Genomic DNA, 18513 nt, shown 5'->3' on the forward strand with positions numbered 1-18513 from the left:
GGAGGGGGTATCAGCCCCCTCATTCCTGGTGAGGCTGGGCAAAAGCCTGGAAGAAGAAACTCTGGGTCCAAATAAGATGGATGGAAAAGGGGTTCGCTGCACTCCTCTATTAACTAGGCTTAGCTTAATAAGAAACAAAAATTAAAACCTTTACAAAAATAACCAAAAGATTAAACACTGAGTGTTCACTCTGCTAGAGGCTCTGCTGAGGACTTGGCACGCCTTAGCTCATTGAAGCCCCACAACAAGGATGATCCCCATTTAACAGATAATCTCTCTAAGCCTCTCTTTCCTTAAGAAAATTGGTCAAAGTCACACAGCTAGTAAGAGCAGTGGAGATTCAAATCCCTGTGTACTTGACTCAAAGACTATGTGAGTTAACCAACTTACAGGTCCTAATGCTCTCGATAAGAGAAACAAAGAAGTGTTTGGATGATGTGTTAAACTGCCTCTTCCATTCCACCCAAAATCCCTAGAAATAATAGAAGGATGAAAAAGAGTCCACAATAACACTGGAAGGCAAGAAAGAATGCTTTGAATGGTCCAGAGAAGTGGAGAAATACTGAAAGACAGAAAGCAGATGAGATTACATAGATTGAGGAAACCACAGCCCCAAGCATATATAGAAGGTTCTGTACAAAGTAGGAGGGGGATTGGGTACCCCAAACTCAGCACTCACCTACACAGGGAGCAGGAAGGTCACTGGGCATGTCAAGGAGGTGGCAGTCTAGGGAACTGTATTTGCATGAGCTGGATAAGCTTTCTCCTTCCATCCCTGTGTGCAAGGGGAAGGCTGCAGCTTTTACCCCAAGGCTAGAGTACTGAGGCTAGCTGAAGGGGGTGGGGGCAACCAGCATGAATAGAAACAGCATTGACAGCCAGGTCAACAGAAGCCTTGAGCACCGGGATGAGTACCGAGCCAAGAGTCAGCCCACATTTAAGGAGAATGCTGCAAAAGAAAGATGAATTTCACAAATAGAAGGATGAAAGAGTAAGGAAAAATGACAGAGATAACAGAGAATGATTCTTTAAAAAAAATCAAAGTTAGATGAACATAGACGCAAAAAGCCCTCAATAAATATTACCAAACCACACTCGACAATATATCAAAAGGATTATACATCAATGATCACCTGAAATTCATTCCAGGGATGCAAGGATGGTTCAACATTCACAAAATCTATATGATACAGACCACAAAAACAAAATGAAAGATAAAAATCATATGGCCATCTCAACAGATGCAGGAAAAACATCTGGCAAAATTCAACATCCATTCATGACAAAAACTCTTAAAAAAGTGGGTACAGAAGGAACATTCCTTAACATAATAGAAGCCATACAACAAGCCTACAACTCACATCTTAGTCAATGGTGAAAAGCTAAAAGCTTTTCATCTAAGAACAGGAACAAGGCAAGGATATCTGTTCCTGCCACTTTTATTCAACATGGTATTAGAAGTCTTAGCCAGACCTTAGTGGGGACGGGGGAGGGGAGAGAGAGAAGGCATCAGATTAGAAGGGAAAAAGTAAAACTGTCACTATTTGCAGATGACATATTTTATATAGAGAAAACCACAAAGAATCTACTAAAAAACCGTTAGAATAAACAAATTCAGTATAGTTACAAGATACAAAATCAATATATTAGAAATGTGTTGCATTTCTATATAGTAATGACAAATTATCAGAAAGAGAAATAAAGAAAACAATCCCGTTTATAATTGTATCAAAAAGAATAAAATACCTAGGAATTAATTTAGCCAAGGAGGTACAAGACCTAGACACTGAAAACTCTAAGACAGTAATAAAAGAAACTGAATAAGAGACAAATAAATGGAAAGACAGTGTTCAATTAATGTTGTTAAAATGTTCATACTACCCAAAGCAATCTATAGATTCAGTGTAATCTCTATCAAAATTCCAACAGCATTTTTCACAGAAATAGAACAATCCTAAAATATGTATAGAACCACAAAAGGCTCTAAACAGACAAAGCAATCTTGAGAAAAAAAGAGCAAAGTTGAAGGTATCATACTCCCTGATTTCAAACTATCTTACAAAGCTATGGTAATCAAAACACTATGATACTGGATAAAAACAGACACATAGATCAATGGAACTGAATAGAGAGCCCATAAGTAAACCCAAGCACACATGGCCAATTAATTTATGACAAAGGAGCCAAGAATATACGGGCAGTCTTTTCAATAAATGGTATTGGGAAAATTGGACAACCACATGCAAAAGAATGAAAATGGATCACTATCTTACACCATGCACAAAAATTAACTCAAAATGGGTTAAAGACTTGATCTACAATTATAAAACACCTAGAAGAAAACAAAGGTGGTAAGCTTCTTGACATATATACTGGTGATGGTGTTTTAGAGCTGACACCAAAAGCAAAGGCAAAACTAAACATTTAAGTAGGAAAACATCAAACTAAAAAGCTTCTGCACCAAATAAACAAACAAAAACAAACAAACAAACAAGCCTTCTGCACTAAAAGGTAAACCATCAACAAAATAAAAAGGCAACATCCTGAATGGGAGAAGATATCTGTAAATCATATAAAGAACTTATACAACTTGACAGCAAAAACCCAACAATCCAATTAAAAAATGGGCAGATGGGGGCAGCTGGGTGGCTCAGTCACTTAAGTGTCAGACTTCACCTCAGGTCATGATCTCGTGGTCTGGGAGTTCAAGCCCCACATTGGGCTCCTCGCTGGTGTGGAGCTTGCTTGGGATTCTCTCTCTCCCTCTGTCTCTACCCCTCCCCCACTCTCTCACTCTCTCTCAAATAAACTTTAAAAACATTAAATAAAAAATGGGCAGAGGATCTGAACAGATATATTTCCAAAGATATACAAGATGGCCAAAAGGTATATATCAACATCACTAATCATCAGGGAAATGCAAATCAAAACCACAGTGAGATATCACACCACACCTTTTAGAATGCCTATGATCAAAATGACAAAAAATAACAAGTGTTGGTGAGGATGTAGAGAAAAGAGAACCCTTGTACAATACTGGTGGAGATGTAAATATATATAGCCACTTTCCTCAAGTGGTACACTTTCCTGATAAAATTAGGACTACCATATGATTCAACAATTCCACTTCTGGGCATTTATCTGGAAAAAAAAAAACAACCCACACCAAAACACTAACTTCAAAAGACAGATGCATCGCCATTGTTCACTGCAACATTATTTACAAAATCCAAGACATGGAAATAACTGAAGTGTCCACCCATGATGAATGGTTAAAAAGTAATGTGGTGTATATATACAATGGAATATTATTTAGCCATAAAAAAGCAAGTCTTACCATCTGTAACAACATGGATAGACCTTGAAGGCATTATGCTACATGGAATAAGTCAAATAGAGAAAGACAAATACCATATGATCTCACTTATGTGTGGAATCTAAAACAAAAGAAAACAAAATTTACAGATGAAGAAAACAGACTGATGGTTGCCAGAGGTGAGGGATAGGGAGTGAGCAAAATGGGCGATGGTGGTCAAAAGGTACACACATCAATTATAAAATAAATAAGTCATGGGGGTGGCATGCACAGCATGGTCACTATAGTTAATAATACCATATTGTAGGGGCGCCTGGGTGGTTCAGTTGGTTAAGCCTCCGACTTCGGCTCAGGTCATGATCTCGCGGTTTGTGGGTTCAAGCCCCGCATCAGGCTCTGTGCTGACAGCTCGGAGCCTGGAGCCTGCTTCAGATTCTGTGTTTCCCTCTCTGCCCCTACCCCACTTATGCTCTGTCTCTGTCTCTCAAAAATAAACATTAAAAAAAAAAATAATAATACCATATTGTATATATGAAACTTGCTAAGATAGATCACAAAGGTTCTCATAACAAGGAAAATATTTATAATTATGTGTAGTGATGGATGTTAACCAGATTTATTGTGGTATTCATATTATAATACATACAAATTTTGTATAATTGTGTTATACACCTGAAACTAACAAGATTATATGTGAATTATATGTAAAAAAAAAAAAAATCAGAGTTAGTATCTTCAGGGACATAAATATTACATCCTGAAAACAAGAAAAAGAATTAATTAGAACTCCTGAAAAAAAAAAAGTATAGTTATAGAAAGAAACTAGATGGCAAAATGGAATGGACACCTAGGAAGAGTAAAGGAGCAAGACTGAATTGAGTAAAAGAGTTCGCCAAGAATTGTATACAAAATAACAAAGGAATGGGACTTATAAAAAAAAAACAAAAAAACAAAAAAAACCCAACCACCTTCTTACATTTAAATCTAGAGAACCGATACTGTGTAAAAAAATGTCTACAGTAGTTATCTTTGAACAGGAGGATTATGGGTGATTTTTATATTCACTTATCTAGAGGTAAAATTTCAAACTACCTGAATGCATGAATCTTGGTGAATAATCTGCTCAGACATGAGTGCAGAAAGCAGAAGTAAATTGCCCAAGTGAAGCTGGATTGAGAAAAAGGTAACAGAAAATCACAAAATTAACACCCAGCTTGGGTAGGGATGTGCGGAAATATACATGTTGATGATGTGAGACTATCATTATATAACTTTTCTGGAGATGAGCTCTGTATCTGGGGAGAAGTATGTGGAACTTTATAAAGCCTGTGACCTGAAATTTCCCTTTTAAGAATTTAACCTATGGAGGGGTGCCTGGGTGCCTCAGTCATACAAGCAGCCAACTCTTGGTTTCAGCGCAGGTCATAATCTCATGGTTTGTGAGACAGAGCCCTGCACTGGGCTCCATGCTGACAGCGCTGAGCCTGCTTGGGATACTCTCTCCCCCTCTCTCTGCCCCTCCTCTGCCCAGGCACACATGCGTGTGCTCTCTTTCTCTCTCTCAAAATAAATAAAACTTAAAAAATAAAAAAAGAATTTAACCTAAGTAAATAATTAAGGACACGAATAATATTTTATCTACAAGAATGTTTATTAGAGAGCAACACATAATAAAGAAAAGAGGGAAATCATTCAGATAGTCAACAACAGAAAACTGGCTAAATTATGCTTTGTCTGGATGGTGGAGTATTATACAACCAAAAATGACTGTAAAATAATATGATAGGGATGTTGGGAAATATACTAAGGTTATATTAAGTCAAGGTTGAAAATGGTAGTCAGAAACTAGATACAAAGAAAAAAACAGGTCACCAAACCAAAATGGTGACACTTGTTGCAAATGGGCAGTAATGATATTCCTTCTGCTTCTTTGAAATAAACATGTATTATTCTCGTAACAAGAAAATAAAAGTTTAATTTTCACACTTTTCCAAACAACAACTTTTATTTTTAATCATGGGCAACCCCACTCACATGAAGGTGGGAGGTTTCTGGCAGGGGGAATTCTCTCTACCACTCAGTCACTTCCAGCTTCCCAACTGGAAGAAGGGACTTGACACTAGCCCTTGGCCCCGTTGGAGAAAGACACACTTTCCTTATCCCTCTGGCAACAGCTCAGCCGATGAGAAGCCATTATACCTAACTCCCTGTTTACTCCAATGGACTCTTCCTTTATAGCAGCCTTCCTGACTTACCCTTTTCTCCATAAAAAGCTTACCTCTCCCTTTTGTTCTCCAGACTGGCCTCCGGTTTGCCACAGCTTGTCTGTCCCAGATTGCAATTCTCTTTTATTCCTGAATAAACCCATTTCTGCTGGTAAAATAACTTGGTCGTTTTTATTTTCAAGGTTAACAAAACAGCTTTACTGTGGGAAAGTAAAACATGGAAATTTAGCAGTAGTTGTTGGCTCCCTCCACCAAATCAACTCTGAAGAAACAAAGAATCCAGAACCTTATGAAATGAAAATCTCAAGGAACAACACTGGAAGAAGCAGAGTTCTTTTGAACTGGTGTTGGGAGGGAGTTTGTAGCCTGGGGTTGAAGGCGACTGGCAGAGAAGGTGAGCAGTTAAAGGGAAACAAGGTAGTTCAAGCTCGAATCTTGCCCTCATCCACTGGTGCCTCAGAACAACCATCGTTTGTCCCCTTACTGAAGAAACCAGTAACCCCAGAGCACTAGCTGGGGAATCCACCAGAGGTGAACTCAGGGAATCCACCATAGCCCTGCCGGAAGAGGGGTTGAAGACAACAGCCTTAGACATTCATTCCTCCATCCACCTCCTCCAAAGCCCCAGAACTGGTGGGTTAAAATCAAAGGTAACTGCCTCCTTTCAAATCTTCTTGTCCCTCATGGTTTGAAGGTGAAGACCTGTAAGGTTGCCATATTACATAATGGTAGGAGGTGCCATTCTCCGCATAATCTAAATGAATACCACCTCCTGGAGCTGTGTGGTATACAACTCATGCATGGCGAGGCTGGGTGTTTGGTGGGAAGGTTATAAACATGAGTGAACAACTGTGATATTATCAGCTCGTGAGCCCCCAGGGCCTATCAAAGACTAAGATCTGGCCTTAAATCCTTTCCTAGTAAACAGTCCCATACAGAAGAGCTAATATCCTCAGGGGAACAAATTTACCAGCTAAATTAAGGAGACCCTTGAGGAAGACAACTAGAGCTCCCTGCCTGCCCCGCCCCACCAAAAAACCCCAAAAATAAAAAACCCGGTAAAATATATACCAAGAGAAGGAAAATGATTAAAACAGACCAATGTAAGATAAACATGATAAATACAGTAAAAGAAATAACGAAGGATATTAAAAACATGAAAGAAAAATTTTCATTATAAAAAAGAACAAGGGGTAAGACATAGGTAGTAAGTAAAAGCATAAAACACAAGAAAGAAGACATATAGTAACATGGTTAAGTTAGAAGATAAGATTTAGGGCTCTCCCAGGAAAAAGAGGAAGAGAGTAAGAAATCAAAATGTAATTTAAAAACTGTGGAGGCTCTAAGTAGAAGGGGCAACATCCAGATAAGAGGTCTCAGGAAAAAAATTAAACTGGCGAGAAGGAACTATCTGAAGAAATAATGGAGAGAATTTTTCCCAAATTTAAAACAAATGGCTTCATACTGAAAGGGCAATTTCACTGAATGTCAACGGGACAAAGGAGGAAAAGTCTCCTGGGGATATTACAGTAAAATTTAAGAAAATCAGCAGGAAAGCAAACACTCTAATAACTTCCAGAGAGAAAGAATGTATCATCTACCAACAGCAAGAACCAGACTGATACCAGACTTTTTTCCAACAGCAAACTGGCCATAAGCAGACAATGTAGGGACATTTTTAACAGAATTAAGGAATGGACCTTGAATTTAAAGTTTTATATGCATTCAAATAACATTAAAACTACCATTCTACTACTTTAAAACATTATAAAAACTACCTGCCAGATTTAATTAGATTCACCATTAGACACACATCAAACAACTTTTAGAATACTCAAAATGAGAAAAAAACTCAGGAGGTGCAACAAGAATTATGAGAATACGGGGTGATCAAATACCTTGGTGAAGTTTGTTGTTATCTTAAAAGACAGGGAGTGCTTACAAGAGACACAGAGGGGCAGAGTAGTTCTAGTAACCCAAAAATACAATGCTAGAAAATACTAACAATACAGAGCACTTGGGAGGGTCAGTCAGTTAAACATCCAACTTCAGCTCAGGTCATGGTCTCTCGATTCGTGGGTTCGAGCCCCGTGTCAGGTTCTGTGCTGACAGCTCGGAGCCTGGAACCTGATTCAGATTCTGTGTCTCCTTCTCTCTCTGTAATCCCCTTACGCTCTGTATCTCTCATTCTCAAAAATAAACAAACAAACAAAAAACCCAATAATGGTGGGGGGAGGGTTGAGAAAATCAAGGGCCTACAAGTATGCTCAAGTTCTTGTCTCTTGTTAGAAGAAGGAGGGATCATTTATTTAAAAAGCCAACAGAGAGGAAAAGGAAAAATAAAAAGTAGGACAAAGGATTACAGAAACAAGTGCAAATATTTCAATAATTAAAATAAAGATACCTAGAATAAACTCAGTAGTTAAGTCAGACTGTCAAATTTGATGAGAAAGAAAAGTTAACAGCTATGTGCTGTTATAACAGACATATCTAAGACATAAGTATAAGAACATAAAAAGATTTAAAAATAAAAAGGTGCAACCAGATACAATGGTCTTACTAAAGCCAAAAGCAAGCTGTTATAATTTTAGTTAAAATAAAATACATAGAGCTTAAAGACCCCAAGTATCATTATGGAGAGAGCCACTACATAGTAATAAGAGATCCAATTTATGAGGAAGACGTAACAATTCTGATCACATATGAACCTAATAAAATCACCTCAGCTATATATAAAATAAAATAAAAAAATAGGACCTCTGGGAGAAATTAACAAATCTACCCACTTATTTATTATTGGCAGGCCAAACAGATAGAAAGCCAGCAAATGGAGATAACCAAAGGTTTGAAAAAGAAAATTAACAAGCTGAATCCAATGAACAAATATAAATGTCTCCATCCAATAATTAAATAACCATTCTCTGCAAGCACACATAGAACATTTATAAAAACTGCCAATATACTAGGTCATAAAGCATGCTTCAGTAAATTTTAAAGAATAATTACCATGTAGTTAAGATTCTTGACCACTATATAACTAAATTATAATAAAATATGAATGCAAAATCCTTATATTTAGAAATTAAAAACAGTACATAAATATTTCATAGATAAAAGAACAAAGCAAAATGAAAATTAACAAATACTTATTATAACTAAATTTATGAAAGCAATAAGCTACACCAGGATGGAAGCAGAATAAAATACAGTAAGATTCAACAAATCCAAAAGTCGGTTTCTTGAAGACACAATTGACAAACTTCTGGCAAGATTTATCAAGGAAAAAAGTTGATGATGTAGAAATAAAACAGTCAGATTTAAAATAAAATAAAATTGCACATAAAATGGATTAAAAAGAAAATATTACCGATAATTTCAAAGCAATAAATTTAAAATCAGAAATAATGACAAATGTCTTAAAAAAAAAAAAAGAACTATCAAAACTGACTCTAAAAGAAGTCAAGATTTTGAATAGTGCAATAACACAAAGGAACGGAAGATTCAGTTAAAAATCTCTGTGCAAAGAATGTACCAGGCACAATTTTTCAGGTGAGATCTATCAAATTTTCAAAGCAGTTATTACCACAGATTAACACAAACTCACGCACATGAAAGAACAAGAGGGAACACTATGTGCTACAGTCAAATGTTTGTGCCCTGCCTCACTCAAATTCACATGTTGAATCCTAACACTCAATATTAGAAGGTGTATCCTTTGGGAAGTGATTAGGTCTTGAGGGTGGAGGGATTTGTGCTCTGATAAAAGAGATCCCTCAGAGCTACTTCTGTTACGTGAAGATACAATGAGAAGTCTGTGACGCAGAAGAGAGACCTCACCTGACTATGCTGGCACCTTGATTTTGGATTTTCAGCCTACACAACTGTGAAATGTTTGTTGTTTATAAGCTACCTAACCTATTGTTAGAGCAGCCTGAATGGACTAATACACTACTCAACTCATTCTTCGAAATTTGATATCACAGTCAGTTAAGGCAGGCACAAGGATGGCAAATTACATGCCCATTTCACTCATGACTATAAATGCAAAAGGCTAAAATATTAATAAACTGAACCTAACAGTAGATAAAAGCATAGTGTACCATGACGACATTGGGTGTATTACAGGATTAATGTAAGAAAAGCCATATTGTCATTCAGAGTAATAGCATTCAAAAAAAAAAATCATAAATCATCCTAACATACATAAAAAAGTATATAACTTAAATTTAACAAAAAACTTTAGTAAGGAAACTTCATTACTTGATAAAGCTACTTGTGAAAAAAATTATAAGAAATATTCTAAATGGAGAAACATCAGGAACATTATCCTATTACTACTACTATTCCAAATTATACTTGAGGTCTTAGATATTGCAATAGAACAAGAAAAGGAAATTAAAGGCAATAGATAAGTAAAAAAAAAAAAAAATTCCCTTAGTTGCAGATGATATGGTTGCTAGCTGCTAGCATAGAAAATTCTAAAGTATCTAAACATATTCTCCTAATCAGTGCTATAATATATCAAAAACAATTAGAAAATGTAATTTAAAAAATGACACTATCACTAAGGAGCCTAGCATACAACAAAATTAATTCTGTTGGTTAAAATAAAAGACTTTAGTGAAAGGACTACTTGCAAAGATATGGGTAGAATTAAGGGCTCCAACAATGAATAACACAGCAACATAGCACTCAGACTAGCACCACTGGGGAGCCATTACCATGCATAGGGCCAAAGGCAAATGGAGAGAAAATTAAGTTAGGTATCCAACTAAGTCACCATGGAGGAGAGGATGCCCTGGGGGGAGGCGGTGGGGGGGGGGGGGGCTTAGTCCTGGAGGGAATTCAGTTGCTGTCAAGAACCCAGTGCAGAAACCCAACAGGCAAGAGACCCTGGGTGACCCTAAGGGTCAGCCACCTAGAGCACAGAGAAGGGAAAAGAAAGGAGATGGCTGTGGGAAGATGGGAATATGAATAAAAGTGATGTCAATTCTCCCCAATTTGATATATAGATTTAATGAGATTAAAATCCCAACAGATACACAAACAAGGAGCCCTATGAAAAGAAAATTATAAAAATAATTCCATTTATAATATCAAAAAGGATAAAAAAAAAAAAAAAAACCCAAACTTAGGAATTAACCAAGGAGGGAAAGACTTGTACAATGACAACTATAAAACATTGCTGAAAGAAATGAAAGATAAATGGAAACACATCATGGATTGGGAGATATAATACTGTTAACATGACAATACTACCCAAAGAAATCTATACACGCAATGCACTCTCTATCAAAATCCAATGACATGTTTTGTAGAAATAGAAAACCCCACCCTAAAATTCACATGGAATCTCAGGGAATCCCAAATAGCCAAACAATTTTGAAAAAGAGGAACAAATGGAGGATTCACACTTGTTTGAATTCACACCTGGTTTCAAAACCTATTATTATGAAGCTACAGTAATCAAAACAGGGTGGTATTGGCATAGACATATACACCAATGGAAGAGTCCAGAAATAAACCCCTGCATATATGGCCGAATGATTTTAAGGGTGCCTAGACCTGCCTAGACCATTTAATAGGGGAGAGGCAGTCTTTTCAGCAAATGATGCTAAGAAAATTGGATATTTATACGCAAAAGAATGAAGTTGGACACTTACCAAATACCATGTACAAAAATTAACTTGAAATGGCTTAAGGACCTAAATATAAGCCCTAAAACAATAAAACTTTTAGAAAAAATCATAGCATAAAAGATTTGTGACACTGGATTTGGCATTGGTTTCTTGGATATGACACCAAAGGCATGGGCAACAAAAGAAAAATAGACAAACTGGACGTCGGGAACATTTAAAAATTTTGTGCATCAAAAGACACTATCTACAGAGTAAAAAGGCAAGCCACATAATGGGAGAAAATGTTTCTAAATCGTGTATCTGATAAAGGATTAATATCCAGAATATTAGAGGATTCCTATAGTTTAGCAACAATAAAACAACCCAATTCAAAAATGGGTAAAGGATTTGAATAGACATTTCTTCAAGGCAGATATATGAGTGGCCAATAAGCACCCGAAAAGATGCTCAACATCACTAATCCTCAGGGAAATGCAAAGCGAAATCACAATGATATGACCTCACACACATTAGGATGGCTACTATCAAAAAAACAAAAACAAAAAACCAGAAACAAGTGTTGGAGGGGATATGGAGAAAGTAGAACCCTGTACACCACTGGTGGGAATGTGCAATGGTATCGCTTCTGTGGAAAACAGTATGGGGATTCGCCCCAAAATTAAAAATATAATTACCAGGATGCCTGGGTGGCTCAGTTGGCTGAGTTTCTGACTCTTGATTTCAGTTCAGATCATGATCTCGCGATTCATGGAATCGAGCCCCATGTGAGGCTCTGCGCTGACAAGGCAGAGCCTGCTTGGGATTCTCTTTCCTGCTGTCTTTGCCCCTCCCTCTGCACACACTCACGTTCTCTCTCTCTCTTAAAATAAATAAATACAAACATTAAAAAATATAGAATTACCATATGACCCAGCAATTCCACTTCCACTATCTTATTAAAAGCAGAGTTTCAAAGAGATATTTCTACACCCACGTTCATAGCAGCATTACAGTGGAAACAAACCAAGTTGACCAATGAATGGATTACCAAAACATGGTATATAACATATGTGAAATATTATTCAACTTTAAAAAGAAATTCTGCAGGGTGCCCGGGTAGCTCAGTCAATTGAACATCCGACTCTTGGTTTTGGCTCAGGTCATGATCTCAGGGTTGTGGGATCGAGCCCCACATCGGGCTCCATGTTGAGCGTGGAGCCTGCTTAAGATTCTCTCTCCCCTTCTCTCTCTCTCTCCCCCTCTGCCCCTCTCCCAACTCACTCATTCTCTAAAATAAAAAGAAATTCTGCAAGATGCTATAACACGGATGAACCTTGAGGGGCATTATGCTAAATGAAATAAGCCAGACACACAAAATGACAAATACGGCATGATCCCACTTAAATGAAGTTCTTAGGGTAGCCCGGATCATAAAGACAAAGTATAATGGTGGTTGCCAAGGGCTGAGAGGAGTGGAGAAGAGAGAGTTATTGTTTAATGGATACCAAGTTTCAGACTTACAAGATGAAAAGAGTTCTGGAGATGAATGGTGGGGATGGTGCAGAACAGTGTGAATGTACTTAATGCCATTGAACTGTCCACTTAAAAATGGTTATGATAATACATTTTATGTTATGTGTATTTTCACACACAAAAAAGGGGGAAAAAAATCCCAACAGAATTCTCCATGGAATTTGCTAAGCTGATTCTAAAATTTCCACGGATAGAAGCATAGCTGAAGCACTGCTGCAGAAAAAAAAAAAAAAAAAAAAAGAACTTTCTCTACCAAATAATGGATGTATTAAGTATTAAGAAGCTACAGTGATTAAGACTGTGTGATATTGGCATAAAGGTAGAGATCCTAACCAACAGAACAGCACCCAAAACACACCAGACCACACATGCTAGATTTATAGAGGAAGCAGAGGCTTCAACAAAAAAGAACTAGAGAGAATGGTTATCACATGGGAAAAAAATGAAATTGGTTTCCCAAAAATCAACCACAGATGAACTTAGGACTTAAATGCAAAAGACAAAACTTCAACTGTTTTAGTGGAAACAAAGGTATAATTTTTCTGACCTTGGTCAAGGTGTTTTATGAAAGAGACCTAAAAAAAGCGCTAACCATAAAGGACAAAACTGATCCATTTAGGAACGCCGAATGATCAACAGAATTGTCACACAAAAAATGCTGCTTATTTTTTCAAGCTGGAAGAAGACATTTGCAACATATGTAATGAACTTTTACCAAACCAATATGAAAAGAACAAACAACCAGACAGAAATATGGGCAGAAGACAAGATGTGGTATTACACAGAAGATATTTTTGGCTGATAAACATATGAAGAGATGCCTGACCTCATTCTTAAACAGGGAAATACAAACGGAGACCAAATAAAATACCATTTCATCCTCATTCAACTGGCAAAAATCCAGAATAGGCACACTGAGTGCCGAGGAGGATGTGGTTCAAAAGGCTCTCTTAGGTCGAGAGGAAACTGGCATATAATTACTTTGAAAGGTAAGAACAAATTGCTTTCCAAAGTTAACCATTTACCCATTCTACAAGGCTGCAATCCCACTCCTACAGGAAATACATACCGGGACGCGTGAACGAGAATAAAAATATTTAAAGTAGCACTGTTTAGAACACCAAAACCCTGGAGACAGCCCAAATGCTTACTAACCGGATAAAGTGTGCTATATTCACACAATGGAACAGCAGAGAATAGGAACAAACTGCAACTCAGGATGATGTGTATGAAGTGTGGTTTGCACTGAAAGAGTGTGACCTGAAAGACATGATCTGCAGGATCCTTATAAAGTCCAAAAACACTGTATCTCATTTAGGTGGGATGCCTGGTGGCTCAGCTGGATGAGCGTCTGGCTCTTGCTTTGGGCTCAGGTCATGATCTTGAGGTTCGTGATCAAGCCCTGTGTCAGGCTGCGCGGAGCCTGCTTGAGATTCTTCCTCTCTTTCTGCCCCTCCCCTGCTCATGCACTCATTCTCTCTCTCTCTCTCCTAAATAACTAAACAAACTGAAAACAAAATGAGATAGGGAATGATAGATACAAAAATCCCCAACCTTCGCTTTGACATGGTAGCTGCTGGCCACGTGTGGCTATTTCAACTACTTAAAGTGTAATAAAGTTACCAATTCAGTTTCTGAGTCACAAGAGCTTCACGCCAAGGGCCCAAGGCTCCGTGTGAGTACTAGCTACCGCATCACACAACTCTGATCGATATATAACACTTGCATCGTCTGGAGAAGTTCTGTTGGGCAGTACTGCTCACAACAGCTCAGCCGCAAAGAAAGCGTGCGGAACTTGTTCCCACACAAGCCGGGTGGGAGAAGTACCCGGCAGTCCGGGGCTGGCACCGGGGGATCACGGCAATCGCAAATGGGGAGCCGGAGCGGGCTGGGCGGTCTCCCCATGGGGAGTTCTGCAGCACCAGGCCCAGGGCAGGGGTCCGAAGTGGTCAGGACGGCAGCAGGCTCTGACAAACCCGCGACCACTTTCACTCTGCGCCCCTTGATATTCTCGCCTGGTAGCGTGGGGACAAGTGTTGGTGAGCAACCCTGCTCTGACTGCTATTCCCTCCCCTCCCGCAGCCCTGCTTCCCCACCAGCACCCAGTGCTCTGAGGAAGTACCTCTGGGGAAGACTGAAGGAGCTTGGCTGAGAGATGTCAAAGTATTACCAAGTGCAGCACCAGAGCAATCCGAGGCCTTGCAGCTGCCATATTTTGGAGCACTGTGGGGGGTAAGGAGAGAGCGGTCTTTCCCTGGCCACCCATACCCTTGGGGGTGGGAGGTAAATCCTCCTCAGCAGGGCACTGCAGCCAGGGCCTTGTCCTACCTAGCGTCCATGTGCTGATCAACTCTTACCCACCCCATGCAGGACCAATAACCACGGGCCATTACAGCAGGAAAGACCCCTGAAGTGGTCAGTGCACAGATAAGGACACTGAGGCCCAGGGTGGGGAAGGAATCTGCATGAGTTCACAAGGCTGGGCAGTGGCAGAGTGGGAGCAGGGCTTTCAACTTTCCTGGCTTCCATTCTTCCCTCCACGCAGCTCAGCGGCTTCCATGGAAGGACCTGTGTCCCCATGTCTGTACTCAGTCATCTCTCTCCAACCTGCCGGGATCCCCACCCCCTCTGCTCTCCCACAGGCCCTGGCACGGAACACAGGGGTTTAAGATGGAACCCGTGCCAGAGGGCAGATGATGTGGCCCGAATGAGGGGGCTGGGCCTGGCAGTCAGCTGGGTTCAGCAGGTTCAGTCCTTTCCTGGAACCCAGTCTGTTTTCAGCTCTGAGGAGCCACCTGGAACAGGGGGTCAGCTCCCCTGGGCCAGCTCATCCAGCAGAGGAATGATGGCAGGATCCCAGGTCACGCGACCAGTACAGGCTGAAGTCAACTGGCCATGGGGAAGGAGGGAAGAAAAGGCTGACAGGGGCACCTCCTTTGGGCTTCCACAACTCCTGGGCTCCCCTTGCTCTGTGCTTCTCGGAAAGCTGGCCCCAGTGGCTGTTTCCACCAACGGGTTGTGGGTCCTCAGTGGCAGGGGCTGCAGTTCATTCACCTTTGTGCCCCCAGCACAGTATCGGGCACATAAGGCTCCAGAGAACAGTCACTGAACCAGTGAATAAGGCAGAGAACGGAGGCCTGGGAGACCCGATCCAGAGCAGCAAGAGTGGGGGTGCGGCAATCAAGAACACAGAACCTTATTTTCCTCTGATTTGGTCATCTAGAAGCACATAAGCAAAGATCTCTCTCTGCCTGATGCCGGGGCTTAGAAGTAGCACATGGCAAGAGGGCCTCCAGTGTGACCCCTTTCAGAGTACTTGCCACGCGCTGGGCATTTCCTGCTCACTTCCTCCTTAGGTCAACCTCATCCCCGCCTGGAGACTTTGAATGGATTTTACAAGCTGCCCAAAGCTATGCTGCTAGTAAGAGGCACAGCCAGCACTTACACGCAGGTATGTCCTACTTCAGAGATCACACTCCAAACCAAGAAGCACTGGCCAGCACCAGCTACATGTCAGGCACGTTCCCAGGTGCTAGGCATAAAACCTGCCTCAGTTCCCTGAGAGGTCTCATGTCGGTTAAAGGGAGGGCGAGCCAATACAAAGGAGACATAAACAGACAACAAAGTACCATCACCCTGGATGAGACAAATGCTGAGCAGAAAAAATAAGGTAGGATGAGGGGATCGAGTAGGTGTTGCCACACTTTTTCTGCCAAAGGCGTGACAGTAAATATTTCTGGCTTTGCTGGCCACCCGGTCTTCTGTAGCACCTATTCAACTCTGCAAAAGCAGCCCTGGGAGATATGTAAATGAGCAGCTATGTCCCAATAAAACTTTATTAATAAACAGTGAATTCATGATTTCATGTAATTTCCATGTGTCACAAAATGCTATTCTGCTTTTGACTTTTTTTCAAGCACTCAAATATAAAACCCCACTCTCAGCCTGCAGGCCATACATAAACAGGCGGTAGCCCAGATTAGGCCTGTGGGCTCTAGCTTACTGACTTCTGGGACAGAGGGTAGCTGGGGTGTGTATGTGGGGACATACTTTAGAGACAGTGGTCAAGGAGTCCTCTCCAAGGAGATCCTATGTGAGCAGAGACCTGAATGAGGCAAGCAGTGAACGCTGTGCTCCCAAAAAAGAGCAAGGACAAAGGCCCAGTGGTGGGAATAGAGGCCGAGGAGTGAGCAAGAAGTCTCAGAGGTCAGCCGGAGCCAGACCACATGGGCCTCAGGGCCCTGGTGAGGACTTCAGTCTAAATGTGACAGCAAGTCACTGGGTTCTGGCACTTACCCACTTGGTAACACAGAGCAAATACTGGACTTCTGTGCCTCATTTTCTAAGAAAATAGGAATCATAAAGGTAGCCATCTCAGAAGGTGGTAGGGCTCAGTGAGCATTATGCTTTGAACGGATGTCAGCTGCCGATTATGAATACTGAAGTCCAGCAAGATGAGGCAAGCATTTCAAGAAGTGGTCACAGCTTTGGAAAAACTCACCCACAATGTCCACCACATCCGGCCGAATGAGCGGCTCTCCCCCAGTAAGCCGGATCTTGTCTACGCCTTCTTTCACAAAGAGCCGGGCAAGGGTCAGGATCTCCTCTGTGGTCAGCAGGTCAGCCTTGGGGGTCAGTGGGACGCCCTCCTCAGGCATGCAGTACTGACCTGAGGGGAACGGAGGGGACGTGGAGATAGGATGTGACCACAGAGGTTGGGCCCATGGTGCCTTCAGACCCCCACTCCATGACCAGGCCAGAAGTCACTCCTGGATGGTGAGGAGCAACCTTGCCAAATATGAGCTAGTACAGACCCTACAGACTCTCTCTGGGCCTCATGTTTCTTATCTGTAACATGTCAACACCCCCTCTTCCCTCAGAGGAGAAGCTGAGGGTATGGATTAAAGAGGATGAAGCAGGCAGAGAGCAGAGCCCGGCCTGAAGTGGGGGACGACAAGATGACGATTCTCTCAGTGCGTGAGGTGGCTGGGCAGGGTCTGCCTGGAAGGCCAGGGCCCTGGGCCCATTCCTTCTGGTGCTGTTCACCCTCTTTCATTTCATCTGGCTGGGCAGTTATCCCTTCATGTTTGGGTCACGAGGTGAAACAGGCTGGGAGGTACTGTCTGACCTGTTAGAAGTCACTCTCCTCTATAGTGACAGGCATTAGCATATCCAGCTTATCTGTTTCAGGTTATCAGCCCCATTACACAGGTTGGAAAACTGAGGTACTACTTGTTCAGGGTGAGGTAGCAGGGGCAGGTAAGGGTGCATCATCCCCCATCAGCTCCTGTGGGAGTTTTGTCAAGGATTGGGTCAACAGCTGTCACAGAATCATTTAGTCAAATTAGTGAAGGGTCCAGAATTGGTCTTTTAAGATAGAACAGAACAGGTAAAGAATATCAGAACATCAGGACTGCATGCAGTGAGTATTGTTTGGTTAAACGTTTACTATACACGTATACACATGTATTTATTGGGCCATGAAATAAAAACATTGGTATTGGGAGCTACCATGGAAAGCAGGAGGGGGGAGAGAGGGAGGGAAGGACAAACAAACTTTGGAAGTCCCCCCAGCAGTGGCCACACCCCCAGAGCACTCCGCAAACAATTATGAAATGAATACTCTGTGTATCCGCCTGGCCCCAGACAACTTCTGTCATGGGACTGGGGTGTCTCTATAGCTGGCAGTGCTGGCCATGGGCACTGCTGTGTACCTCACGTGTTTATGGTGTCCAGGAGCCCCACGCCTGCCCCTGGCCACGTCCTGAACTTCAGGAACATGTGAAACAGGAGGGAAGGGGAAAGAGTCCTGAAGAGTGAG

General features: G+C 41.0%; 1 protein-coding gene across 4 annotated transcripts in view; it reads right to left on the reverse strand.

Moving 5' to 3' along the window:
- Positions 1-18513, reverse strand: part of MOCS1 (molybdenum cofactor synthesis 1) — a 36955-nt gene that overhangs the window by 10466 nt on the left and 7976 nt on the right. For all 4 annotated transcript variants that reach the window (XM_023253940.2, XM_011282235.4, XM_011282236.4 and 1 more), the window contains one exon: positions 17194-17361. In XM_023253940.2, coding sequence (XP_023109708.1) covers positions 17194-17350 — 157 coding nt within the window. In that variant the 5' untranslated portion in view covers positions 17351-17361. The remainder of the gene's footprint in view (positions 1-17193; positions 17362-18513) is intronic.

The sequence above is a fragment of the Felis catus genome, chromosome B2 (assembly GCF_018350175.1).
Source record: "Felis catus isolate Fca126 chromosome B2, F.catus_Fca126_mat1.0, whole genome shotgun sequence".
Taxonomy (NCBI): domain Eukaryota; kingdom Metazoa; phylum Chordata; class Mammalia; order Carnivora; family Felidae; genus Felis; species Felis catus.